The sequence below is a fragment of the Apodemus sylvaticus genome, chromosome 20 (assembly GCF_947179515.1).
Source record: "Apodemus sylvaticus chromosome 20, mApoSyl1.1, whole genome shotgun sequence".
Classification (NCBI taxonomy): domain Eukaryota; kingdom Metazoa; phylum Chordata; class Mammalia; order Rodentia; family Muridae; genus Apodemus; species Apodemus sylvaticus.
This window is the reverse complement of record NC_067491.1, coordinates 13011285-13038464: the sequence shown is the minus strand read 5'-3', so window position 1 is coordinate 13038464 and position 27180 is coordinate 13011285. Positions and strand designations below refer to the sequence as shown.

At 44.0% G+C, this 27180-nt stretch overlaps 1 protein-coding gene across 1 annotated transcript in view; it reads right to left on the bottom strand.

Annotated features, from left to right (window-relative positions):
- Positions 1-24065, bottom strand: part of Hmga2 (high mobility group AT-hook 2) — a 107963-nt gene extending 83898 nt beyond the window's left edge. Inside the window, exons 1-3 of the mRNA XM_052166027.1 lie at positions 23807-24065; positions 21078-21164; positions 10851-10901 (exon numbers count right to left, since the gene is read on the bottom strand). Of these exons, the coding sequence (XP_052021987.1) occupies positions 10851-10901; positions 21078-21164; positions 23807-23917 (249 nt within the window). The 5' untranslated portion in view covers positions 23918-24065. The remainder of the gene's footprint in view (positions 1-10850; positions 10902-21077; positions 21165-23806) is intronic.
- Positions 24066-27180: the final 3115 nt, after the last annotated feature.

Here is a 27180-nt window from a genome sequence, read left to right as displayed (position 1 = left end):
AACCAAACCACAAAAACACGTAGAGCTGAAGGACCCTTGTTTTGTGAGCCCTGGCTATCCAATTCGTAGCTTTAAAATATAGAGGCAAGAGCGTATGCAAATATTCTTTACGTGTTACAACGTTTACGACAGTGTCTTTTCCCCTCAGTTTGAGTCTGGGTGGATTCAGCTGAAGGAGTCAGCTTTACCACAGGTCTCCCCATCTTACCAGCCTTCATCTTTCCAAACTTTCCCAATCAAAGAATATGCTTCTATAGACATGGCTCTACCTTTTGTCTGGAGTCCCTACAACTGTCTGGTTACTTTTACTCCAAACAACCTTTAACGGACCAAGCCGTTTCCTTCTCCGGAAGATATACGCTGCCCATATGTTCTATTAGAACGTGACAACTACTATCTCAGGAGGTGAAGCTCCCCAAGCCTGCTTCCCACGTTCACCACTTCTCTCTCATTCCCACTAACATCGCTCGGCTCTTTCTAAACCTTACCCAGCTCCGCACACAAGTGACATCTCCAGGGTCAGAACTTTTAACCTTCCAACAACAAATGCAGATGGAAATGAACTACGAGTTAATGCCTCCTAAATTAAGAGCAGGGGCCTAGAGAGGGGCACTGGCTGTGCTTGCAGAAGGCTTGGGTTTGGTTTCTTGCACCCCCACAGTGGCTCACAACTCCAACTCCTCCAGATCTGACACCCTCTCTGGCCTCTGCAGGAAACCAAGCTCACACGTGGGAGTCAAACATGTGTACAGGCAAAATAGCCATGCACATGAAACAAACACCTTCTGTGAGAGAGACGAGGGTGAGGTTGAAGATTTAAGCAGTTTTGAAACTTACATGTGTGACAAGACCAAGTTTGTTCTCTTGTGCAATCATATTTTTTATTGTTGAGACTTACTGTCATCTCTTTAGGATCCAAGAGTTATATGCTCCAAGAGTTATAAATCTTGTTACCTTATTCTGATCTCAGGAAGACACAGAAGGAACAATTGTTATCTCTAGGTATGAGGTGAACAGGTTGGACTAGAGAGATGGTTCAGTGGTTAAGAGCATTGGCTGCTCTTCCAAAAGTCCTGAGTTCAATTCCGAGCACCCACATGGTGGCTCACAACCATCTGTAATGGGAGCTGATGCTATCTGATGCTGGCTTCTGTCATACAGGCTTACATGCAAATAGAGTGCTCATGAACATAAATAAGTGAATCTTTAATAATAGATGTGAGCAGGCAGGATTAACATCCAAACCACAAAGCTAGAGATTCATTTAGGTCAGAAGCCAGCCTGATAAAATTCTCATTTCAAATAGACCTAGCTTAACTGAGAACCTTGCATCAGCAGATTAGAAAAAACGAGGCTTAAAAATGTCTATGATGTTATGGAAAAGGGGAAACTGACTTGATGCATACCCGTGGCTTTTAATCACGATGACACACGTAATACCATCCTGAGCATCCCTTGGGAGGCAACTACCTCGCAGGGGTCAACAATTTCATGTCCCAGATATTGATGTAAACAATTAAGAGATCTGCCCAGGGAAGGTGTGAGGGGACGGACCCTTGGCACCTGGGCAAGGGTGACCAGCCAGGTGGCAGAGTGTAGATTAAAAGGAATGGCCTATTTTAGTTCTGATCTACTCAGAGCAGAGCCTAGCTATAGAGCCAAGGTATTTATTAAGATATTTTGAGTCTTGAGTCTTATTTCTGGGAGCATGGATCTGGAAGGAAGAACCAAGCATAACTTCTACATCCAGAAGAAGAAATTAGGTTCATAAATGTACACACACACACACACACACACACACACACACACACAAATCACACATATATACATATACACACATATTCATACACACATAAATACACATAAAAATATACACATATACACACAATTACGTATATACACATACATACATATTCATACATACACAAACACACACACACACACACATACATAGGTTAGCACTTGAAGAGTGTTAGTAAAAAATGCTTTCTGGGTTAGACTACATCCCCATGAAACATCGGTAGTATACCTACTGCCTCTTTATAGCCACATAAATCCTCTAAGATACCCATGGAAGATATTTTAAAAAGCATTATTGACTGATTTCACCCTTTAATTTCATGCTAGTAGTAAAATGTAATGGCACGGGAACAGAACACAAATAGGACATTAGAATGAGTTTCTGTCTACAACATGAGACACTAACTTTGAAAACTGTTTCTGTGAGGTTTAAACCAACAGTGAGTTCTTCTTTTGGGAGATGATCCAAAATTGGGTCAAAAAGTCCTTTCAAGGGACTGAGCTCAAATCTATTTTAGAAAGCAGACTGCCATTTCCAGAAGTGAAGAGGTGGAGGACGGAGAGACAGGAGGTGTAATCCTTGGGGGGCCTGTGAAATAGACCTGCCGCCAACTTACTAAGCCCCAAAATGTGAGCTAGCATTTGAAGCTAATTGGAGGTGATGCTTTAGTGACTACAGGTTGTGGGCATTTAATATAGTTTTTTTAAAAACACAAACGGTCAGATTTAAGAGAAAATGAAATGAAGAGAAAAGCCAAGGAATGAATGTCAATCTACACTCGCTTCTGGAAGACAAATATCTCCAGAGCTTGCTTTTCTACAGTAAAGAAAAACTGCATTCTAGACACTAACTATTAAACATAGGCATGAAACGGAATTAATACCAAGAACAACAGTGAACATATGTGTGCTAGCTGAACGAAGTTGCTCATGTCCTCTCATGGGATTCCTCACAGAAACCCCCAGAGGAAGTTTCGCCTGACACGCATGGGCCTGGCAGCTGGCAACAGTGAGTGACTCGCCTTCCTGAAGTAGGTATCTGAACCCAGGCAGGCGAAGCCTGGTCTACAGAGTGAGTTCCAAGACCGCCAACGCTATACAGAGAAACCCTGTCTCAAAAAACAAACAAACAAACAAAAAACACAAAACCAAAAATGGTTACACACTCAGGGTACTGAAATCTTTGTCACTTTTTAACAACCAGATAATACCCTTTCAACATCATATCATAGACAATCTCATTCCGAGTTGCCTGAATGTAAAGAACTGTTATTCCACAGCATGCAGTCTAAGGCAGAAAGAGATTTGGTGCAGTTCTCTGAATTTAGATATGGACAAAAAGCCTTAGACCAAGTATAACCTGAGGTCACTAAGCTTCCTACATTGTACAATCATATTTCTCATGACAATGGATAAATGCTGTGTGAGAGAAGCAGCCTTCACTGTCATGGCTACATTCAGCTCTTCCTGCTGACAGTGTCTGGGACACAGTACACTCAGCTAATCCAAAGACCTTCTGTTGGACACGATGTCCCAGGCTTCTTCCCACCAAGCCGTTTCCCACAGTTCACTCCTCTTCTTGCTCCATCCGGTTGTGCTGCTAATAGGGAGATGGCCAAAGAGGGATGACACAGTAGAGGCGGCGCCCGAAGGCTCCATCATCAGCCCCTGGCTGACAGAACTGGCTGTGAAAACAGGGCATTCTATGTCTTACAGCTACCAGTGCATAGCACTCATTCCACATAGACAATGTTTCTTTAGGGTCCTTGAGTATGAGAAAATGCATGAATAAAATGAGGCAACCTGCCCAAAAGAATTTAGACCAAAGTGCAGAGGTCCTTCATCACACTGGAGTAGAGAAGGGAGGCTTGATTTAATGCTATGGAAAGTTGAAATTGTGTGTGTGTGTGTGTGTTAGACAGGGCTCTGTATAAAACAGTGAAAGCTATCATAGTATATAATTAGAATCAACATGACACTTCTTTTCCTCTTGAGATAGCCTCTCACTATGTAGCTCAGGCTGGCCTGAAACTCACAGAGCTCCGCCTACCCTTGCTTCCCAAACTGGGATTAAATTCCCAGCTTCCTTGCTGGGGATTAAAGCCTGGGCCACCATGCCCAGTCACTTAACCTTCCTACTATAATTATAACTGCCAAGTACATAGAGAAATCTATTGGCCTTACTGATGGCACAGCTCTCGCTCTCTCGCTCTCTCTCTCTCTCTCTCTCTCTCTCTCTCTCTGTGTGTGTGTGTGTGTGTGTGTGTGTGTTTTAAAGATCACTTTTATTGTACTGAACTTGGAAATAGAAGATAACACAGCTAGATAGATTAAGGGTGCCACTCTAAGAGACACTGGCCGTCTTTCAAACCCTGTCCATCTCTCAGTGAGCATCCATATTGGCAGAATGGACATGCTGAAGCCATGGAGTTTCCCTGGGGGCCCTCACACCTTATTATCAACTGCAATTGTTTCTCTGACACAAAAGAAAAAAAAAAAACCGATGACCAAGTTGAAATGATATTAAAATATTAGCTTTGGATGCTCTCTCGTCACTCGGATGCTGTCTCGTGACTGGGATGCTCTGCCGTGACCCGGATGTTCTTCATGACTCGGAAGCTCTCTTGTGACTCGGAAGCTCTCTGGCCCACATCCCCTCCGTTTTTGCTACCTAACTGCTTGCTCTTTGTTCGTTCTAAACTTTTAGACTATACCCACGCGCTCATCTGTTCACATATACATGTATTCATTCCAGGCTAGGATCTGCATATGAGAGAGAACGTGTGATTTCTGGGTTACAAGTCCATCCATATTCCTGCAAATTCTACAACTTCATCTTTCTTCACGAGTGAGTAATATTCCATCTTGTTAAGTGCGGCACAATTTCATTATCCACTCGTCTGTTGACAGACATTTGGCTCATTCCATCTCGATATTTTAGGTAGAGTGGCAGAAAACGTCAAACATATCTACTGGCAAGACATGGAATATTCTTGTGCAACAGCTGGGTGGTTTGAAATTTCTTCTGGTTTTTAAAAGCATGTTATTATTGAAAGTTTTTAAGGAAAAATAAATGATCTTATTTTTACCAATTCCATTTAGCTAACTTCAAAAAAAAAGTTTTATATCAAGGTTGTTTCAAGGTTTTTTTGTCCCCTCTCCCATACAACCTTAAAATTGTCTGCATTCTGAATTACTGGATAACTCCTAAACACTCAAGTTATATTTTCAGTGTAAAGGCAAGTGTTAAAGCTGCAATGGCTACACAGGTTTTTCAAAAGGAAGCATACACCTGGACAGTAAAGAAATGGAAATAGAGACCTAATGCTTTTCTTTCAAGTAGAGTCCCAGGTTCTTCAGCACATGGGTGCTTAGAATCCTTGAAAGAAAATAGTTTCCATTGGTGTGGTGAGATCCAAATTTATTCTGAGCATCGCCTGCTAGGTCCTCAAATCATCTCTTATGTTTCTAGACAGCTACCGAGCAGGAAAGACAAAAACCCCCTTTCTTGTCGATCTAGACTCTTCAAATGTATGACTAACACACGAAATGACATCACTTTCCTGTGTGCCGAAAGTCCTTTTTAATAAAAGCAGTGCCCCTGGAAGGAGGCGAAGTGGAAATGTATATTTTTAACTTAACATCCTGCACACGCCCCACTGCCAAATAAAGACTATCAGCAGCCAAGGAAACAGCTGGAACTGTTAGTGACTTTCTAGTGACCCTCTAAAGCCGGCACCTGGTCCTTGGGTCAGTTTCTGGGTCAGTTTCATGACCTCCAGAGTAAATTTTTTTTTCCTTTTGAAAAAAATTAAGCGTAAGTTTCTGTTAAGGTGTATTTTTCTTTCCTGAAAATGTCCTAAAAACAAACCAGGTAAAGGCACTGCTAGTCTTCGTCCTCTTATTCCTTGTGTCTGGCCCTTGCTTCTCTTCTCCCAGAAGCCCTGGTGGCCTTCCTAAGAAACATCTGGATGGCACGCTTCCTGAGTGAAGAGAACATCTTTACTATTTCCTTGTGCCCCTGAGCTTGAGTCCCACATCTACAGATTTGGGGGCTTGGGGTTCAAATTTTGACCCACCACTCAACTAACTTGAGCAAATTATGTGATCACCACAAGGCTCCATTTCTCCTCTGGAAAAGGTAGGATTCTCAGAATTCGTGTGAGTGTTAAGTGAGAAAATGTGTGCGGAAGGCCCAGTCCAACTCCCAAGGCGTGGCGCTTGGTAAAGGTTAGAGGTCACACTTAACACCTCGTTAAGCTCCTCCAAATCCTGCTCCTTGGCCCTTGGCTGTGAAGGAAACGGGGGCTCTGTTCTCTCCCCTCTTTTTATGTCTGACCTCTTACTTACATAGATAGAGATTGAAAATCCAGAAAGCTCCTATGGAAATAATAGATCTGAAATCTATCATACCAGCAGGGGAACTGACCAAAGGAAGCGATAGACAGCAGTGGTCCTCCTAATCGTCTCTAAGATGCTCATAGGATCACTGGACTCCCCAGTCCCTTATCCTTTCTAAGGGACAGGGCTAATGCCAGGCTCTCTTCAGATTTACCCATTTTTGGTGAACCAACTCTTGATTAAATACCCAACTACTGAACCCTGTTACACTGAATGCTCTTTTCCAGCCAGGTTATATAGGTCTGTAAGATTAATAAGACGGGGTGCATATCTGAGGCCAAATTTATGAAGTGGCAGCTGAGAAGGCTCCACCGCTTGTCATGATTAGTAAAAAACCCAAGGAAGGAGTCAAGGCTGAGAACAACGGTCATATTAATTTGAACAGGATGGGCAGGGCATTTTGTCGTGCAATTTAAGAAGCAAACAGTGCCATTAAAGTAATGAAAGGCTGGGGTGAACAGGCTGGTCTGTCAGGGAGGCAGGTGAGGGTTCAGATTGATGGGCAACAGTCAATCACACACACACACACACACACACAGAGAGAGAGAGACACATACACACAGAGACAGAGTCAGAAATGGAGGTTGAAGATGCAATTGGTGTGTTCCAGCAGCAGATGGGGGTGGGGGAGGGGATCTACTGGAAATGGGAAGCTGCTACATTTCTCCCGAATTTTGTTGTTGACAAGAATACATCCTCAATTAGAAATCCTCAGGCTAGCTCTGCCCCATCCTGACCACTACAGTATACTAAACTCTCCTTTCCTCTTCTGAATTCCTGAGTTATGCACAACACAACTGGAGTATGTGTGCACGAGCACGCTGTTCTTTCTTTAACTAAATGACAAATGCTCTGCTTCGGTCACCATCAGTTGGAGATGGTCTGGGGGGAGTCACAGAGTTCTGTGAAAATATTCCCTTTCTCTACTGGTGACACACCCACCATGCTCCGAGATCGTAATAATCCAGTGAGCTGTTTTGCTCTAATTGATTCAATTAAAAAAACCAAACAAACAAAAAAAACAAAAAACTCAACAACATGAAACTCCCTGCCTACCTTGTTCGCTTGGAGAATTTTAATGTTTTTCACTTACCATTGCAGAAACCAAAGGCAATTTTGTAACTTTCCTGCTTGTAAATGTTACAAGCAGGGCGATCTGCCTTGAGTATGGGTAAACTACACTGGAAAAAGAATGGATCCCTGAACTCCCTTCCAGTCAAGCATCTTGTTGTGTAAATAAACTTCTCGTTTAAAAAAAAAATTCATAGGACTTTTTCTTTGATAAAGCAAAAGATCTTTAAAACAAAACCTATAAGAATAAAGGGAACAATCTGGCCTCTAAGCCAAATACCAAGTAAATCCAGTCAGTTCAAAGCTGCATATCCAACTCAAGGATATCAGTGAATGCAGCTGTTGGAAGGAATCACCCCTACATAAAATACAAGCCCACTTCCTATGGAAAACGCAGTGATTTATTTCTCCATACAAACTTCCCAGCAAATAATGCCCACTGAACCGAAGGCCTCGCAGTGACTGATTGCACCAGTCACCAGCAGAAGATACAAAAGCAAAGAGGAAACACGTTGTCTAGAAAAAATAATACCATTTCCTTTGATTTCCTCTCCTAAGTGAAGGGACTCTTCTTCCAAGATCAGATCAGGGAATTGCTACCATGCACCACAAAAAACTTTCCATTCTCCCAGCCAGAGAGAGAGAGAGAGAGAGAGAGAGAGAGAGAGAGAGAGAGAGAGACCAGGTAAGTCAATGGGAGTGGGGGGAGGGGTATCACACAGCTGTTGTCAGGAAGCCAAGGCCACCATGGCTGATGCTTCGAAGCACTTCCTACCCAGCATGAAGATCAGATATCTTCAGTCCAGTTACCCTCCAAATAAACAAGAACCCCTTAAGGGAAAAAAAATAGCTCTCTTGACTTCTCGCTCATGCTCTGTTCTCTTGTCTCTTACTCAATCTCTCTCTCCCCTATCCCCCTCCCCCTCCCTCCTCCCTCCCTCCATCTTCTCATGGTTGGTCTGTACTCTCTCTCTGCCTTTCTGTCTCTACTGCCCTCTCAACTTCCCTCCCCATGCCCTGAGTAATAAACTCTATTCTATACTAAAAAAAAAAAAAAAAAAAAAAAAGGAAGAAAGAAAGAAAGAAAGAAAGAAAGAAAGAAAGGAAGGAAGGAAGGAAGGAAGGAAGGAAGGAAGGAAGGAAGGAAGGAAGGAAGGAAGGAAGGAAGGAAGGAAGAGAAGAGAAGAGAAGAGAAGAGAAGAGAAGAGAAGAGAAAAGAAAACAAAAAGAAGGGGGAAAATCATACAGACCCTTTAACTGCTCTGTATTTGTTAGAAACAGCTTTGTGAGGCACAAAGGGAGGGGCTCTGAAGCACCAGGGTAGGTTAGAATCCATCCACCATCCACCAACCAGTCCTGGAGCCACAGAATGTTTCACAGAAAAGCAGACATGACTAAGACCATGCTAAGCGGAGGCTAACTCAAGAACTTTAAAGCACAGTCCAAAGGGGGTGGGTATGAAAAGCAGGGAGGGGAGGAGTTTGGTGGGGGTTACTTGCTAGAAGGTATTTGCCTAATTTCCTCTGTATCTGCGTACAGCTTATTTCATTTTAGTCTTACTAATCTTGACTTCAAAGATCTTTGAGAAAGTATACAGGTCTTTCTTGTTGTGTCATCTGCAGGACTGGGTGTGCATTCAGAGTCCGGCTGCTCAGGGAGCAACAGGGAAGCCTGCACATAGCCTGTATGCCCTAGCAATGTGTCAGCACTGTGCTGGCTACAGGTGAACAGCAGTGGTACCTTCTGATTTCTAGGAGCAAGTTTGTAGCTCCTTCCCAGTAATCGAACCATGAGTGCAGATAAGAAGGCTGACACCATCAGACTAGAGAGAGACCATCAGACTACAGTGAGAGCTGCCTGGGGGACACTTGAGGATATGAACAGCTTCCAACCAATCAGATAACTGGACCTCAAGTTTAGAAGCTTCCCCGTTCTAGGCCGGGAGCTTTAGAGGCATTGCTAAGGGCTAGAGTTCTCTTAGCAGCAGCTTCTGACCTCTCCACGTAGAGCTTTTCTGCTCTAGCCTGTCCATGCTCTCCACCCAAAGAACGGGAAAGCATGACAAAATAGCATGTTCACACTAGCATGTTCCAGGGAAGTTGATTAAACAACAATAGGTACTGTACACAAGGTATATGTACACAAGAGGTAATAAAGCCACCACCTACAGAACCTGTTCCTAGAATATGATGCTTAGCACTGGGGAGTAATTTTCAGAGCATTTAAAGACCAGACCTAACTCAGCAATGAGTAAGAATGTTCCTTTATGCGGGAGGTGGGTGGGGCGGAAGGATTCGAGTCATACTAGAAAAGAGAACAAATGAGTTGTGTAAATTGTCCTCAAATATTTAAAGGCTTAGTGTGAATGACATTGAAAGCAATTGCTTTACATATTTCAGAGGTTAGGCATAGAGATGAGGGGGAATGGGGGGGGGGGAGGGGAGCGGGTCCAAAGTGGAGTAAAGATTTTCTAAGTCCTGAGCATTTGTGGAAGGAAGAGGCAGCCGAGGAGGCTATTGTTTAAGGCAATAGGCTTTAGACTGAAGGATAGCCCTGGAGATAAGATTTGGAGAGAATTCACTTCTTGGGAAACAGTCTAAATAAAATGTATTCACTTTAAGGTTACACTGTAGCACTGAGATGTTTTTAATCTAAACATCATCCCCGCTTCCTTGTGCTAAGAAATCTAATCCTAACAAATGTGGGAGCAGAGGGGGGGAAATACAAGATGAATAAATTAAATGAAAGACAACACCAATGTATAAATAGAAAGCCATGCAGAACAGGGGGAGAACGGACCAGCAAACTAACCGGGAAAACACAGGGCTCAGAGGGGCAGGAAGGAACGTTACAAGGGAGGGCAGGCACGAACTGGGGAAATGCTTTGGGGGAGGGGAGCAAAGGAGCAAGGCAGACTGGCTGGGGCCAGAGGAGCCAGCCACCTTCTAGAGAAACAGCTTCCTTTGCCTTGGAGACGCCAGTGGGAACCGACATTCCAGGAGAAGGTGGGTAAGGTGCTTGGCGCCCGTTCGCCTCTTGTCCCTATGCAGAATAATTAAGGTTCCCTGGCAACACTGGAAAGGACACCGACACCTGTTTCTTGAAGACGCCGACCTGCTAAAGAACATCCAGATCACCTAGAAAATAAGCCTAGTCCAAAAGAAGAGCCGGAGAGGAAACCAGAAGGAGAAAAACGTTTTTGAAAAACAATGATCTCATACAGGTTTTCTTCTGAACGTTATCAGCATCGTGGTCAGCTTCTGAGGGTTCATAACACCTTTAACTTGAGCTACCCAACCCGTAAACAAATCAGCTCTTTGTTACTCTTTGAGGGAGAGTGAAGACTCCTTTGATGTGGAAAGAGAAGCAAGGAAGGAGAAACAAGCTGGAAATTCTGGAACCACATGGTAAGGAGTTATAGGTTCTGCATCTCGGTCTTAGGAGTCATCAAGTCAGAAGTTACCAATTCACAAGATCCATGGGTGGGAAAAGCCCTCTATTGTTTTCATTTAGTTTTTTTTTTTTTTTTAAAGACACTCTTTTCCTGTTAAGCATGGAAATTATATCTCCTTACTCACCCATTTCCGAGGTCTGCCTCTTGGCCGTTTTTCTCCAATGGTCTCTGCTTTCTGCAAAAGGAAAAGGGAAATAAAAAAGGGAAAAGCCATGTAGTCTCCTGCCTGGCATGATTTACTGCACCAAGGAATACATTCCCAGTTAGAATGTTCTGGACTTCACATGAGCTATCAAGAATGTCTTAGCAATCTCTTTCTCTTGTACACTTCATGTCCTGTGTTTTTCCAGCGACTGCTTTCTCACTGTTTCTCACTGTTTGCTGCATGCTATAGAGGTATCTACGCAACCCCTCACCATAAAAGACTCCCATGGAGCGACCCCCTCTGAAATTCATGAATATGCTTTTGTTAAATCCATTTCAAACTTGTTTCTGATTATACAAAAGAAATATTCCCACATCCCATAATTTATGCAAATTAATATTTTACAGAACAAACATTCCCTCAGTAGTCAAGACTTTTATCAACCAGTTAGAAAAATTAATATGGACATATTAATTTTAAGTAATAAAACAGTTCTCTCTGCATTACTATGGAAAACAAGTCTGAATGTAAAAAATGATATATAAACACTTTAATATGAAACAACATCTGCCAACTTCTGAATGACTAATTTCCTGTTCTATGCCCAAAACAACTACCTGTCAATCATTCAGCCTAAAGTAGGAAGAATAATAGAGGGAGGGAGGGAGGGAGGGAGGGGGTTGGGGGGAAGGGATAGAGAGAGGAAGAAAAAAACACCAGCAAAAATCACCAATCACAGAGAATTAAACCACAGCTACAGAAAAATAATTTTAATTAAAGATTGGCATTATTAACAATAATTCCGCACACAACATGAATTTGACATGAATCCATTTCCTCTTGAATTTGCTTCATTGCTATACTGCATAGATATTTTTTCTGGTATTATTTATTTCTATTTTATTCCAATTTTAACATTCATAAAATAACTAATTAGCCTTAGTTGCCCTCACTCTAGACCCTAAGTGCATCAATACAACTGATGTACACACACACACACACCATCTACCTTCTATAAGAAGCACAAGTTTGGGATTGGAGAGATGGCTCAATGGTTAAGAGCACTGTCTGCTCTTTCAGAGGTCCTGAGTTCAATTCCCAGCAACCACATGCTGGCTCACAACCATCTGTAGTGGGATCCGATGCCCTCTTCTGGTGTGTCTGAAGAGAACAACAGTGTGCTCATATACACAAAATAACCACTTTAAAAAGAAAAAAAAGCTTATACTTTTCTGAAGGAAAAAAGAAAAAGAAAAGCTAAGAACATATTTTTGTATAGAAGAAACATTCCAAGACCCTTCTGCGAAAATGGAGGCAGACCGAATCAGGACAACTTGTTTTGCAATTTAGTTTTGCTAGTTAGTGAATAACTGATTGAATAGTTAGTGGATCCTAATACCATAATACTAAAATGAAATAAGAGCCTGTGGTGACAAATGAAACCTTCCTTCCCCTTCAAGTTATTGAATAGAGAGAGAGAGACAGACAGACAGACAGACAGACGGACAGAATCTGCAGATAGGTAGCTGGCATAGGTATCCAGCCATAGGTTAATCCAGGTCTGTAATTAGCACAAACTTTATATGATTATAACATCATCTCTGATTTAATTAAGCATCTCTGATTTCAGTTAGGTACACATGTTACTTTAATCCTTACAGCATCCTTCTAACAGGAACATCATTATTTCACTTTGTAGATGAGCAATTAAATCCTAGGTGAGTTAGGTCATACATCACACCAATGAGTGGCAGACCTGAGACTCGAACCCAGCTCTGTTTGAATTCCAAGACTCCTGCTCCCTTCTTACCAGTGCTCGAGAGGGGTCTGTTACTACAGCCACTGACTTACCTCATTTCTGAAAACTAACAGAAATTTCAGTAGCTATTAGGAACTTTAGCTATCTATAAGATTTGGGTCCTGTCCATCACTTCTGGCTTTGTTCAGGGCCAACCAAGGATTCCTTTATGGTCAAAGTTAGAGCACTGCCTGACCTTTGGTCATGAGAGCATGAATTTTAAGGTAAGTGAAACCTTAAAATTGTGGAGCCATCCAGAAACCCACAAAACCCTTCCAGATTGTCCACTGCATGGATGAAGGTGTCTAATTCTATAAAGCTTAGGTCCAAGACCTTTCTTCTCTGACATCCTAGCTTTAAGGCCTGTCCCTGGAAGCCTTAATAGGATTTCCTCAGAAAAGGAGAGGTAAGCTTAGCTTTGAGGGGACATCTAGGTACCTGAAAGTGCCCACCCCCCAAAAAAGATACTCAAAAAATGTCTTGTCATACCTAACAGGATAGAAGGCACTTTGCTTAAGGCAAAGGTTCCCATCAAGTTGGTCTGGTCCCACAGGCAGCTGAATCACGGCAAAATTGTTCCGGTATACTGGACTTGTCTCCTAAACTTTGAAGAAATGCCTGGCTATATACAGTGAGTTGTAAAGGCTCACGGTCCTCTGCGAGAGAGCCTCATTTGAGCTCATCGTTGGAAGCAGCTTAAAGTCCACAGTTTACCCAGTAATGAATTACAGGACCATGAAACACAGGAAGGCTTTCTCATTCCAACTCGGGTGGTCCTCCCAGTGGAGGGAAGGCCGCCATTAACCTTGAAGGTAACAGAGCTTTATCAGGTATTTCTGTTGCATTCTTACATCTGAAGAGCTATGATGTGACCTGGGTATATCTAAAATCTACTGAAGACAAGGAGGGTTTTTTTGTTTTGTTTTGTTTTTTTTAAAGATCTCCCTACATTTTATAGTCTGAGAAAACAGATCTCTCAAAGAGAAGTAGGGGGGAGAGGGAGCCTCCCAAATTAGCCAAGTCTTAAACCACTATTCCATTTACAAAAGCCCATTGAGAAATAAAATTCATACCATTAACGAAAGGGCACAAGATCACGATTATCACTCTGACTTGTTAAAAGTAAACTTGCTCCCCTGGTCTTAGAGGCTGGTGTCCCATGTAAACTGAAACCCTCCTCTGAGATGACATCTAGAAGCAATGCGCTAGTTGCTGCTGTGTGGCCCCGATCTGGGAGGCTTGCTTGTTCTTTAAAACCCACATTACGGAAAAGCGTTCTGACCCAACTCCACAAAGATTTTAGTTTGCAAACCTGATTAGCTCTGGGACCTTTCAGATCCTGGAAAATTGTGCCTTTAACAGGCTTGTGTATGTGTCTTTAATACTTACTGGGTCACTCTCTTTCAAGGGAAGCAAACCAAACACGGAGAGTTACTTGTTTTAAAGCATCAACATATACAACACTGTAAAGGCGAATGAATCTTTATCTTGCTTTCTCTGGCATAGATTTCGGTTCTGTGCTCCACCTACATGTATAATTCAGACATAACTTGTTCTAAGTGTTTTCTGCTGTTCTAGAGGGAAGGAGAACCAGTAGGCTTTCTGCCTTGGAGAAAACTAAAATCTCAGGCTTAGCCAGCACCATTACACTGGTATCCCCATCCCTTACCTCAAGGTGCTTTCTTCCTTGGCTGCCTTTATTATATTCTTTAGGAATGTAATGAAGCACATAATTCAGAATCGTATCCTAAATGTTAAGTGTTTAGAAGCAAGTCTGTGAAGGTGTGGGATGACAATAAATGGAAGATGTATCTCATTCTTTAAGAGGTGATGGGTACTCTAAGTCTGTGGTTATTTCCATATTTGAAATAATCAAAGCAGAACATTTATCTTGTGAACAACTTCCTTGATTTGGGAAATGGTGATGAAGGTTGGTGCGGATATATTAGAGGCCGTATTCACTGTCTGTTAGTGAGAGGAAGAAAAAGATGGGGATAAAGGGAGGGAGGTGGGGGAAGTGAGAAAGAGAGACAGTGGGGAGGGAAAAGGATTGGAAGGCAAGAGCAGTGTGTGTGTGTGTGTGTGTGTGTGTGTGTGTGTGTGTGTGTTTGTGTGTGGTTTCCCTATTCCCATCAAATTTCAGGAGCGTGGTAAAACTTTAAAACCATCTCTTGTAGCCTTTTCATTTGGCGAATAAAGAAACATTTGGATTACAACAATCCCCAAACCTTATGGATTATTTTGGAGCCCAGGGTCTCTGACACCTATTTCTTTGTCCTCATGTCTTGGAGACAGGCACACTTGAAGTTTCTCACATATTTACTTCAGTCTGTACAGTAGTTAAGGAAGACGAGAGGCATCAGCCTTGTGGTTGGTGCCATATAAACACCAGGCAATCCCCAGAAATGGGAGGATGAGCTTCAGAGGGGTTTGAACACTGGAAGTGTGGCAGTTCACATTTTTGAATCGGGTTTATCGTTTGTGAAGACCACAGCACTCTTCACCCTTTAAATGACCAATCTATTTGTGAAGAGCCGGCAAGACTGTAGTATTAAACAGGACCTCAAACATAATGTAACACTACTGCTTTTAAACACTGCCCTTTCAAAGAGTCCCTACCGAGTCGGTAGGTCTCCAAGAACACTTTAAGTGGGACAGTCATTCCCTGCCCAGAGTCCCACTTCATGGGAGATGCAGTGATGTGGTAGACTTCTACAGGAAGTAGAACTTGACCCAACCTGATGGCAAGACCGAAGGGGTCTTTTCTTCACAGAGATGGTCTCATATGCAAAACAAAATGGACAGAGGTGTGAAAAGAAAGAATTTTAAAAAAGAAAAAGGGGGAAAAAAACAAGAAAAGAAAATTTTAAAGAGAAGAAAGCACCTTAGGATAAATGAGTAGTCACAGCAAAATATTTTCAATATTTCTATATTCCTATTAAGAAATGAGCAATAGCAGAGGCTGGGAACCAAGAGGCTGATGCAAGTCTAACTTCAGGTTGAGCTTAGACATTTGGATAGCTATTCAAGTTTTACCATTCTAAATGGTCTAAACTGTATGTTTCCATTGTAGAGAATGTTACATACGAGCCAGGAGCAGTAAGTATTGGAACACAGAAAGAGAACTAGAGAATTAAACAAACAACAAACAAAACAGCTGCATGTGAAAGGGATTTGGCTTGTCTTCTTATATTTGTATTCTCATGTTTTTTTTTTTCAGATTAAACCATGCTTGATCCCCAAGAGTGTATAAAACATGAGGACATCTAATCAAAACCTAGAAAGATAAATCCTTACAGCTTCTCTAAAATTAATAATAATAATAATAATAATAATAATAATAACAATAATAAGCAGTGTGAACCAACATACACTGGCATTGAATTCAACTGGACCAATCATTTGGACTAAACACTGAGTAAATTCTCATTTCATCATTTCAATAACCCAGCTCTGTGGTTATTGAAGGCATGACCACTTTTAGTCTTGAAAAGTACAATTTGTTCACATAATATAGAAAATCCCATCATGCATTGTGACTCACACTCGTGTACCCAAGGAATTGTGTGCATGGGTTTTATAATTTTGCTCATCTGCTTCCACATGCATATTCAGTAAGTTAAAACCAAAGCCGGAATTGAAGGAAGAGCTCTCTCCTTCGAAGCTGGATACTTCCCTACTCTAAACTGACTCTCTACCTCTTTCGCCACCACATAAAATAGCAATGACATGTAGGTTTACAGGAGAGCTGGGGGTTGAGGGGTAGAGTCCAGCAGTGGTCAAGCACTTCTCCTAGTGTGTGTAAGGTCTCGAATTGCACTTTGGGCACTACAAGATCAACAAACAAATAAATGGCATAATATGCCATTTACAATTGTTCCCATGCGTGAAGGTATATAAGTAAAAAATAAACCAGTTTAAAAATATTTCTGGTTCTCCGTTCACCCTTTTCTCTGGGTTAAGTGAGCACACGTGCCCAACTAAGAACTTTCGCATTTGGGGTTCCGAATTTAGTTTCTACCCTGTGTGAGCTGTATGGTTCTGAGGGGAACTCTGGAAGTGGCCAAAAGTCAGCTCCTAAGACAAGGCAGGTTTGAATGACTTCACCGGCGTACAATGTTCAGTACAAAGTACTGAAGGGCAATAGAATCCCAATGTGAAGCGTTCAGTCTCCTTTGCAAGGTGATCTGTTGAGACCCTGAGATAGACATGGGTCAAAGATATAGGTCAGCTAAAGTAATGGGGGTGCTCTGGAGGAAAGAGGAAAGAGGGCTGGTAGTTTCCAGAGAAACAGGAGTGTGGGTGTCCTTGGCATAAAGTGACTGGATAAAATAACCCTGATGTATCTGGATTTCCCCCGATCTGTATCATGCTCCAGGATGGTTTGGATGGTGGTGTCATATAAAATTTATAGCTGCATTAAGGCTTTTTCTTCCCTGGGCGAAGTGAAGCTGTCGAAACTGAGTTCACTGTTGAAGTAAGTCAACTCCAAAGATTAAGAGGGCAGAGACAATAGCTGTACACTCCTTCATTATTCCTGCCTTAAGGTGTGCTCTCCTGGGGCCCTGAGTCTCACACAAGAACTTACCTGCTCATTAAAAAGCAGAGCGATCACATTAAGTCACACTAGTGCTGTAGAAACTACCGGCTGAAGTTTTATGGTCATCCTCACGGTCATCTTTGACAACCAACAAAGGCTGCCTCTGGTCCCTCTTTTCCATGGGCTTCAATGCTCTACAGACAATCCTCTCCTCACCCAGCAGCAAGCCTCTACAGTGGATATGAAATGGTGACCAAGCCCCACCTTCCTTCTCTACTCCTAAACTGTCTGTCAATGACGTTAGTAATTATTAGTAATAATTTATGCTAAAAAAAAAAAAAGAGATAAAACCAATCACTTCCAGGAACGTAAATGATGCGGACTCAATCTACAAAGTACCCTGTTAGCCTGGGGGCTTGTTTCTATTGTGTCTGAAGATGGAATTAAATGTTTGTTCTGAATGTGTTATTCGAAGCCTACAGACCGTGCCCAGATGCAACTTGCATTCTGCACTCAGTGCTCTAGTCTGGCCACTGCACCCCAGGTGAAAGGGGAGGGGGTGGGGGGGGAAGCAAACCTCTAAGCCTATGAACTAGGGTTTCCTTGTGCCTGAAATCTTTCTGTTCAGCACCCTCAGAAGGGCCTGAATGGGACTGACTTCGAAGCTGGAAGCTCAATTGGACCTGTGGCTTTGAGCAGAGATTTTAGTGTCAACAACTCCAGCTTTCTCTTCTGATTAAAAGGGAATAAGATTCTAAACACAACATGGAGGTGACACCTTCCTTCTGTCCAAGCATAAGAAAAGTAAAAATACGCAGCATCTCCAGTGAAGCGTAATCACAAGGGGAAACTAGAATGCAAATGGTTAGGAGGTAACTGTCACCGGGACCCCTGGTCCTAAAAACAAATGCACATGAAGGTACAGACACACATATACTCAGACAAACCATTTACTCCACAAGTCATCAACCTCTAATTTCTTTTTTTTTTTTTTTTTAAGGTTACATCTAGAGTGGAAGAGTTCCTGGGAACGGCTAATATGGATCCATACCATGGAATTAATTTTGATGGTCTCCTCCATACATTCTAAACACAACAAATTGCCTTTTTACAAATTTGTTTCGTCTGCATGTCACACAGAAAACAACTCTATTGAAATGTAAAGGACAGCTAATTTAGTAACTGCCCATCCACCTGGTCTTGCGGCATTTCTGTACTGTCGTTTCTCACTGTTAATTTTCTAATGAGCAATCTTGTTTTCAAATGCCCAAGGCCAGTTGCTCAGTCCAAGCATAAACTTAGCTAAAAAAAAAAAAAAAGTTCCAAACCAACCAAAACAGCATTTATCAGGACTCCAGTACACATTACATCGTCCCTAATTTGAAGGTTTGTTTCTCTCTAGCTGTGTGTGTGTGTGTGTGTGTGTGTGTGTGATGATTCCCAGAGTTCAGAAAATTACTCACTTCATTAATCATATAGAAGGCTTTCTCCCATGCATTCAGCTTAGTCTGGTAAGGTATTTTCATCTTGCATGTTTTTGAACTACATAACTCTTTCTAAAAAGATTTTCAGTTCAAGAGAATCATAATGAAACATGCTTTGTTAGAATACAATACACAGTTGATAAAGGCATAGGAGCATCTATGTCCAATAAGAACATTTGGAAGTGAAACACCTTAATTTTATCCATTCCAGAAATGACTTATCAATGTCCTCAGTATCATCTTCTCAAATGAAGTGTAATTTACAGAGCTGAAGAACAACAATAGTCACTTTCTAGGCTAATGGACTTGTTCACATTCGGAACATTTATTTTGCCTTTGTAAACTGTTACATTTGTAAACTGTTACAATCTTACATTTTAACATTGTTAACATTTGTAACAGCAGTCTATGGAATGTTGAGGCCTAGAAGAGTGAAGGATTTCAGAGAAAGGTCTTCTATGAGGGAAGGGGTATTTGTGTTCTAGCAATTACACAAGTATGTGTAGAGACAAGAGGAATTACAGGAAGAGAGCAGCCTAGGGGGGGCAGCTATAGATACTTCTGGCTAAAGTCACTGAAAACCAAACATGCTTGGAAACTGATACACTTCTGTTTTATTTTGTTTTGTTTCTCTATATGTTATACAGAGCACAAGTCTTACCATTCCTTTTGTCCACAATAAACCTTTTAAAGTAAAGAGACCAGGATGAGACCATTCTTACCTATTCATTCAAGTAGAAGCATTACACAGGAATATCAAGAAGATAATCCACCCTTTTCCTTAGATTAACTTTCAGTTCATGTATTTATGATGAGTTTTAAAGATGCCTTAACTTATATTGTGATGAGGCATTTTCACATTTTAAATATCTGCTGACACCTACCAAGACCCTCCTGTACTGCCCCTGAGAACACAAGTAAATAAGTGTCACAGAAACATAACACAGGATCTTTTGGGTTAAAAAAAAATCCTATTTTAGTTCATTTATAAATAGAAGAAAGAGAAAGCACTCATATTAGGAATACCAGATTATGTATTATTACTTAAATAACAAGGTTATTTAGAGACAACTGTGGGATAATGAAACAGTCACTACAGATCTCAACTCTAAAAGACAGTTAATTCAAATGTTAGAGAAATCTGTTCTTTCAACTCTGTTCAACCCTGTTAAAACCAAAGAGCCAGATGTGATAATTACATCCTAAGTGGCCTCTCTACATCACTAGTGACTATGACAGGAATGGACCACTAAGAGACTTCCCACAGAATGTGGTTAGTGCTATCCCCCTCAACACAGGAAAATACACACAGGAGTTTAATTTCCCCCAAAAATGTGCACAGAGTCTTTTTATACAAATGCTGTATATTTCAATCTATTGAGAAGGTATGTGACAATTTATTTCTAATTTTGAACCATTACTTTCTATTACAAAGCATACTTAAAAATAAGATGCAAATTATTATCAATTTTTTATAAGGTCAAAAAGTGACATATAGTCTTCCTTCTTTCTCTCTATAGGCATTTACTGTAAGGTAATTCCTCTTTGCTACCACATATAACCAACATGAAATGATTTTAAAGGTGCAATTTGAAGTCTGTTTTTGGTTTGGTTTGGTTTTTTTAAAAAAAAGTGATTGTCACACTTGATTGAATTCTATCACATCCCACCACCAAAAAAAAAAAAATACATAAATAAAGCAAATATTTTTTAAAAAATAAACTTAAAATTGTCTAACTGAGGGCACAACAGTTTGGGAGAAAGTTTCTTCTAATTATGACATAATATTGTGCAGATCTGACCCAAATAGTATACTTTATCACCACATTTAAAGCTGTAAAATTCATGAAACTTCTTTCAGTAAGCCATAATTGGATTTCTTTTTAATTAGCATCTATTTGGCAAGTACTTAACATTAATGGGGAGACTTGGCTTCTAGTCATCATGTAAATAAGCACGGAATAAATTAATCTCAATTATTTTTCCCCCAGAGGAAATTGCAGGCATATCACCACCTGTCAAAATCTCTAGCTTTGATTTATTCTCAAGTGGTTCAGCATGGGTGTAAATATTAACAATATCATTTCTACCCACCCCACCCCTGTCCCACCCAGCCCTTTCCCCACTCTCCCCCACCCCTTAAGGTTTATACTATTTGATGGCTTTTTGTTTGCCTAAAACACTATCTTCAAGAAGCTTTTAAGCTAAGCCTCAGCACAGGAGGGAGGAAAAAAAAAAAGGTTAAGACCCATCTAACAAATACAGGGAAAAAAATGTGTTGGGTTACCCAGCTGAGACCAATTCTCAGATTGTAGACTTAGAATGGAAAAATTTACATGGAAGTCATTGATAACATTGGAAGAACTTGGCATGACAATTCTCACCTTCTGGGCTGCTTTAGAGGGGCTCTTGTTTTTGCTGCCTTTGGGTCTTCCTCTGGGTCTCTTGGGAGAGGGCTCACAGGTTGGCTCCTGATTGTAAAGAGGAAAGAAAAGCTGTTGGGGCTAGACTGGCTGAAAGAAATTGACCCTGACTCTGGCTGGGTTTTCTGCCTTCGCTGCCTTCACGGACCTGCTGGAAGTTATTCTGTTCACGCATGTAGTTAGATGGTGATGGAATGGCCTTGACAAAAGGGGAGTTCGACCCCCAGTATTCAAGGAGGAAGCTACTTGACATGTGAAAACTGGATTATATTTCAAAATCAAAATGATGGCAAACCCCGGGAAAGCTGCACATTCTAGAAAAGCACACATTTTGAATGGTAAGAATAGATCTACATGCCCTTGGCAACTCACAGAAATAGTAAACATTTCATATGACTACCATTACTTATTTCAAGCAACAAAAATAGTTATAATAGCTGAAAAGATAGGAGACTAAATAAATAAATAAATAAATACAGCCAAGCATGGCCTGCAGTCACCTCTATGTGCATGTGTTCCAGGTGGTTTAGGATTCAACCCACACATTCTGAGTGAAATATTGGAGCGATTATCCAAACTCTTCAGCTCAGAATCATTCCACACTCCCTAAAATTTCCAAATAATTATGGTAAATCTGAGGTGGGGGATGCTTTGCTTGAATTATCTAGATAATTGCTTCAATTCTCCACTTCCTTTTGGAGAGACGGGCACGGGTCTCCGGTCGAAATTTAAATATCTTTTTATAAAAATAAACATGTTGTCTTCAAAACTTTTTTTTTTTTTTGAAAAAGAAACTCTTGGGCGGAGAGGGTGGGGTGTGGACTGAAAAAAAAAAAACAGGGTAGTGGGGCGAAAAATCTTAAGTATCTGGGAAGGAGAAATTGAAACAGCCACGAGGTCACCAGGTATATTAACTATACTTTATTGGGTGCTAGGCTAAGTAAGTAGCCAATACTCAAGCAGTTGAGTATTGGAAATGCGATTCGCCGGGGACGCAGAACGGCTCGCCGGTGAATCATCTACTCTTGTTTCATTCAGATTGGGTGCTTAAATGAGACTAATTACAACTCCAGAGCGTTCTCAAGGCAAGCTCGCATGCTAGAGAGCGGGGGAGGGGAAAAGTGGAAGGGGGTGCTTAGAAACTTCCCCTGGATACTAGCGCCAGTGGGCACTTAGAGCAAACACATCGGAAACACATTTTTCTTTGTGAACTCGGCCTTAACTCAAAGGTAAAAACTCCCAGCCACCTCCGGATCCCACTGCCCTTTTCTTTAGACTTTGGGGGAGGGGTGCGATTAGTAGAATTCAGAAAACCTGGGTGGCTGGTGGGAAGCAAGGGGACTTCCTAGGAGGTGTAAAACGGGACCCAGTGTCGCTAAGGGCAGAGCGGGAAAACTCGGAGGCCTCTAGATTAGTTTGTTTCCTTTGATGATTTCCAAAAGGTACACTCCTCATTTTTCTAAAACACACCAGCAAGCATGCTTCGATTTCCCACCTAGCTCTTCGGGGGCAATTTAGGACTTTAGGATTATTTTCTAATCCGCCTATTGGCCTGACGAAAGCGATTTAAAGCAAAAGAAGAATTGATAATTTTGTTTGTTTGTTTGTTTGTTTAAAGGCCAGGAAGGGAGTTTAACTGTTCTCGATAGACGCGTCCCGAGGCTTGGAAATTGCTGCGGACGCCCCAACCCTAGTCCGCCAGCCCGCCCGCCCGCCCGCCCGCCCCCGGCCCTGGGCACTGCGCACAGCTCTGCAATAGCCGGCTGCACGCTTAATTGGTTGCATCCGCAGACAAAACCCTCCATTCCGCGGGGTCCTGGGTGTCCCTTGACCGTCCCTTCCCAGCCCCCAGCCACTCGCCCAAGAGGACGCTAAAACTTTGGCTGCTCAGAGGCGCGGGATCAAGGAACCAAAGGGGACCCGGCTCCTAGCGAGGAAGCGACCCTGGCTACCGTGCACTTTCCTTCCAAGGCGAAGCGCGTTTCCCGGGCCCGCAGGGACCTGGGATCCCCCGGGCTCCCTTCCCCGCCAGCTCCGGTGGGGCTGCAACAGCTCGGCGGGCATTTGAAGATGCCGTGGAGCACCCGGCGGGCAGTCGGCTCCGCACGCGTTCTTTGTCGGGAGGGCGCGAGCCTTGGGCCATGGAGTGTGTGTGGGGAGGGCACCGAGGGGGCGGCCGCCGCGCACCAGCCTCCTGCGGGAAGGCGGCCCCGAGAAGCTGGAGGAAGCCGCGGGTCCCGGAGCCTCGGACTCGCCGCGTCCTAACCCTCCGAAACGCCCCAGTCCCCTAGTAGCAAACGCGTCTGACAAAGCGACGCTTTTAATCTGTGGGACCCCAGAGGCTCGCTGTCTTCCCCCAGCCACGCCGCGCCGCTCCGCTCCGGGGCTGCGCACAATAGCAAAAGTCCGGGTCCACGCCTCGCGCGACCCCACCTCCCGCCGGGTGGCTGCGGCGAGCCGCGAGACCCCTAGCACCCGGAGCCGTGGGGCGCGGGGACCCGGGGAAACTGCGCCGCGCACTCGCCAGGGGGACTCGGTCTCCCGCCCACCTCCACCCGGGTGGCCGGCGGGCTAACTTGCACCGCCGTGGCCGCTGCGCTCCCGCGCTCCGATCGCCCGGCGTGTCGCGGGGCCCCGGGGCAGAGGCGTCGCGGGTGGGCTGAGCGGCCCCTCCGCGCCGGCGTACTGACTTGCTGCTGCTTCCTGGGTCGGCCGCGTCCTCGCTTCTGTGGCGCCGGGGCGGCAGGTTGTCCCTGGGCTGATGTGGACGGCTGCCCGGCGCCCTCACCGCGTGCGCTCATCCTGCCTCCCGCCGCCGCTACCGCTGCCTCCGCCGGTACCGCCGCTGCAGCCGCTCGGCCTCCGCCGCCCGGGATCCGCCCAGCACCTTTCGGAAGACGGGATGGAGAGAGAGCTGGAGAGGGCAGGAGCGGCGAGAGCGGGCAAGCTGGCGTGCGCCGGGGGCTGCTGCTGCTGCTGCTGCTGCTGCTTAAGGCTGCCGCCGCTGCCACCACCAACACCGGACGTCCAGCGGTTGCCAAAAAGAGAGAGGGGAGGAGGAAGAGAGAAGGAGGAGGAGAGAAGGGGGAGGAGAGGAGGAGGCGCTGCGGGCGGTGGGTGGCGGAGGTGGAGGTGGAGGTGGAGGTAGCCGTGAGGAGGCGGGAAGCGAGGGAGAGGGAGAGTTGGAGACGGAGAGGGTTCCTCTCGCCGCTAAGGCTCGGGAGTTGCGGGTACTGGGACGCTCGCTCGGCAGCGGCTTGGAAAGGGAAGAGACTTGGAATGAATTGTGTCCCTTGAAATGTTAGGCGGGGGAAAGAATTCCTCCTCCTCTCCCCCACCCCAGAGGGAGAGACAGGGAGAGGGAGGGAGGGAAGGAGAGACAGAGACACAGAGATACAGAGAGCTACAGAGGAGAGGGTCAGAGACAGAAACACACACACACACACACACACACAGAGAGAGAGAGAGAGAGAGAGAGAGAGAGAGAGAGAGAGAGAAGACAGACAGAGACAAAGAGAGACAGAACGGGACAGAGACAGACTTGTGCCTTCCGAAAGTAAGGAGAGAGTGTAAGGTTCTGCTAGGACCCGGCGGTTCTGCTAGGAGCTCAGTTCAGCTCTAGCAAAGAAAAGAGCAGTGGGTGGCACCGCGCCTCCTCGGGTGGCAGGGTCAGGCGGCGGCGGCGACACTGCAGTTCTGCACCCGGAGCCCAAGTTTTACCGGGGCTGCAAGTTTTCAGAGTTCCTGCCCGGGATTCAAGAGCGATCAGTGTGTGCGTGTATGATCGTGTGCGTGTGCGTGTGTGCGCACGCTCGCACTTGTGGGGGGGTGGCGGGAGGGGAAGAGTGGGGAGTGCCCACCTCTGATCGTGGGCGGATAAAGGGGAGGGGGCTGCAGGAGAAGCAAGAGGAGGGGGCAGGCCATGCGGACCGCCGAACTCCGGCGCCTGGCCGCCGGCCAGAGGCAGCGTTCGAAACACAACTGCCTTGAAGGTGGCGGCGCCCGGGTGCCACCCGGAGCCCGGGCTCACGTGCTCCCACCCGCAGTGAGGTTAAAGAGACAGGGCCAAGGCCCTCCTGCCGGATCGCCGCCGGAGGCCACCCCTGGGCGGTTGCCCTAGGAAAGCTAGAGAAAATGACTGTCTCGGAGTCACCCTAGGGAGCTTGGCCTCTACCTGAGTTTCCATCGAGCTGTGCTGGAAGTTTCCGGAAGCATTCAGGGTCAACCGCCGCTGTCTACTATTTCAACCCCGGGGAAAGCGGCCAAGGAGTCGGAGCGCCCCCCAAACCCCGACTCTGGTCCACTGAGAAATGCCCTCACCCCAGAGCGCACGGGCCGGCGCACAAACACAGAGTGCACAAAGATACACGCGCCCACGCGTGTGATCGCAGACGTGCTTGTATGCAGATGCACGTGCGTGAGCACACACACACACACTTTACTGGTAAACACGCACGCAAGCAAACCCGTGCTTACGCACATACTTTCAGGCACACAATATGCCAGTAAGCACATTCACAACAAATTCATACACTTGCACACTATCCACAGGAACACCGAGTGTGCCAGCTTCTTCGCCGAGCGGTTCTCCACTCCGGGACTGACTACTGGAGCAGGCGCTGCACACCCGTGTTCGGGCGCCCACAGAGTATAAGGGAAAGACAGATTCCTTACCCCTCCGCCGCACCAACTGCCTAGCTCTTCCTGAAGTTTACCATCGTTTTAACCTTCTCCATCAGAATTCCTTTCTGCCAAGTCTTAATTTTATAGCCTGGGCTGTTTCTAAGTTATGTGAATACCATCGTGGCCACAGTCGGATTTTGAAAGGCGTAGAACGTTTTCATCATTGAATAACACAAAACTGAAAGGAAGAAGAAAAAGAAAATCTTAGGGTCAGATTTTCACACTTCGAACCCAAATTGTGTTGGACTGACTCCAGAAAATAATATTCATCCAGTGAAGAATTTTTTTCTTACAAAGATACAGACCACCGTGGAATAAAAATGCCTTCTTTACAGCCCTAAAACCGGGATCTAGGCTCTGCCAGATTCAGCTGTATTTGAGGCACATGTAAATAAATGTCTGCTTGGGCGCGACAGTGCTGATTGGTCAGTGTTGCTGTTTTAAATCCATTTCCAGCTGCCCTTTGCAGAGTTGGGACACTTCTGAGTACTCTGCAGGAACCCAGGGCTGGCCTTGAGTCTGGGAACGCTTAGCTCTGATGGAAAGGAAGAGCCCCCAAACCTCCAGATGGAGCCCAGCAACTGAATGCGGAGGGAGGGGTCTAACAGGAACCAAAGGTTTTGTCAGAGCTTGGCTGAAAGATGGTATCTTCATCAAAGGAACTGAAATTTCACCTTTTCACAAGTGCATTGACATTTGCACGTTTCCTCTGTGTCTGTGTGTCTGCGTGTGATTGCACACTTACTCTTTGATGTGTGCATTTTATATATGTGCAAAATATGAGCTTCTGTTTTGATTCTTATTTGGTTCCAATTTGCCAGAAGGACAGGCAAAGTTCTAGGGGATGGATTTCAGCAAAAGTCACCCAGGATTTCAGTCAGCTAATTTCATGCTGAGAATCCCATTATCTCCCTGGATTTTTGTTTGTTTGTTTAAGGCACAAATGCTAGCAAGCAGGAGATTCCAACCCAAGAGTTTTGAACAGTTTTTCCATTGTTGTTATATGTATCTGTGTGTTGGTTTGGGGTTTTTTGGTTGGTTGGTGGGTTGTGTGGTTTTTTTGCTTGTTTTGCTTTTGTTTGGGTTTTTTTGGGGGGGGGGTGTTGCATTAAACTAGAATCTTAAGAGAAGCACATAAAAAAATGGGAAATCCAGTCAATTGTTTTTATTCCATTTTGTTCTCAGATTTGAGCCCTTTTGAGTTTATAGAGACCAAGATATAAACAAGTTTTTCCTTCGATTTTATCTAGTTAGCCTTATACATTGTTATTCTTTTATGCCTATAATCCTTTCAAGTTACTGTATCCTTCTCTTTTTTGCGGACAAAGCATAAAACTTTGTTTTCATTTTTTTTAAATTATCAAGATTTTTATGATTGAAG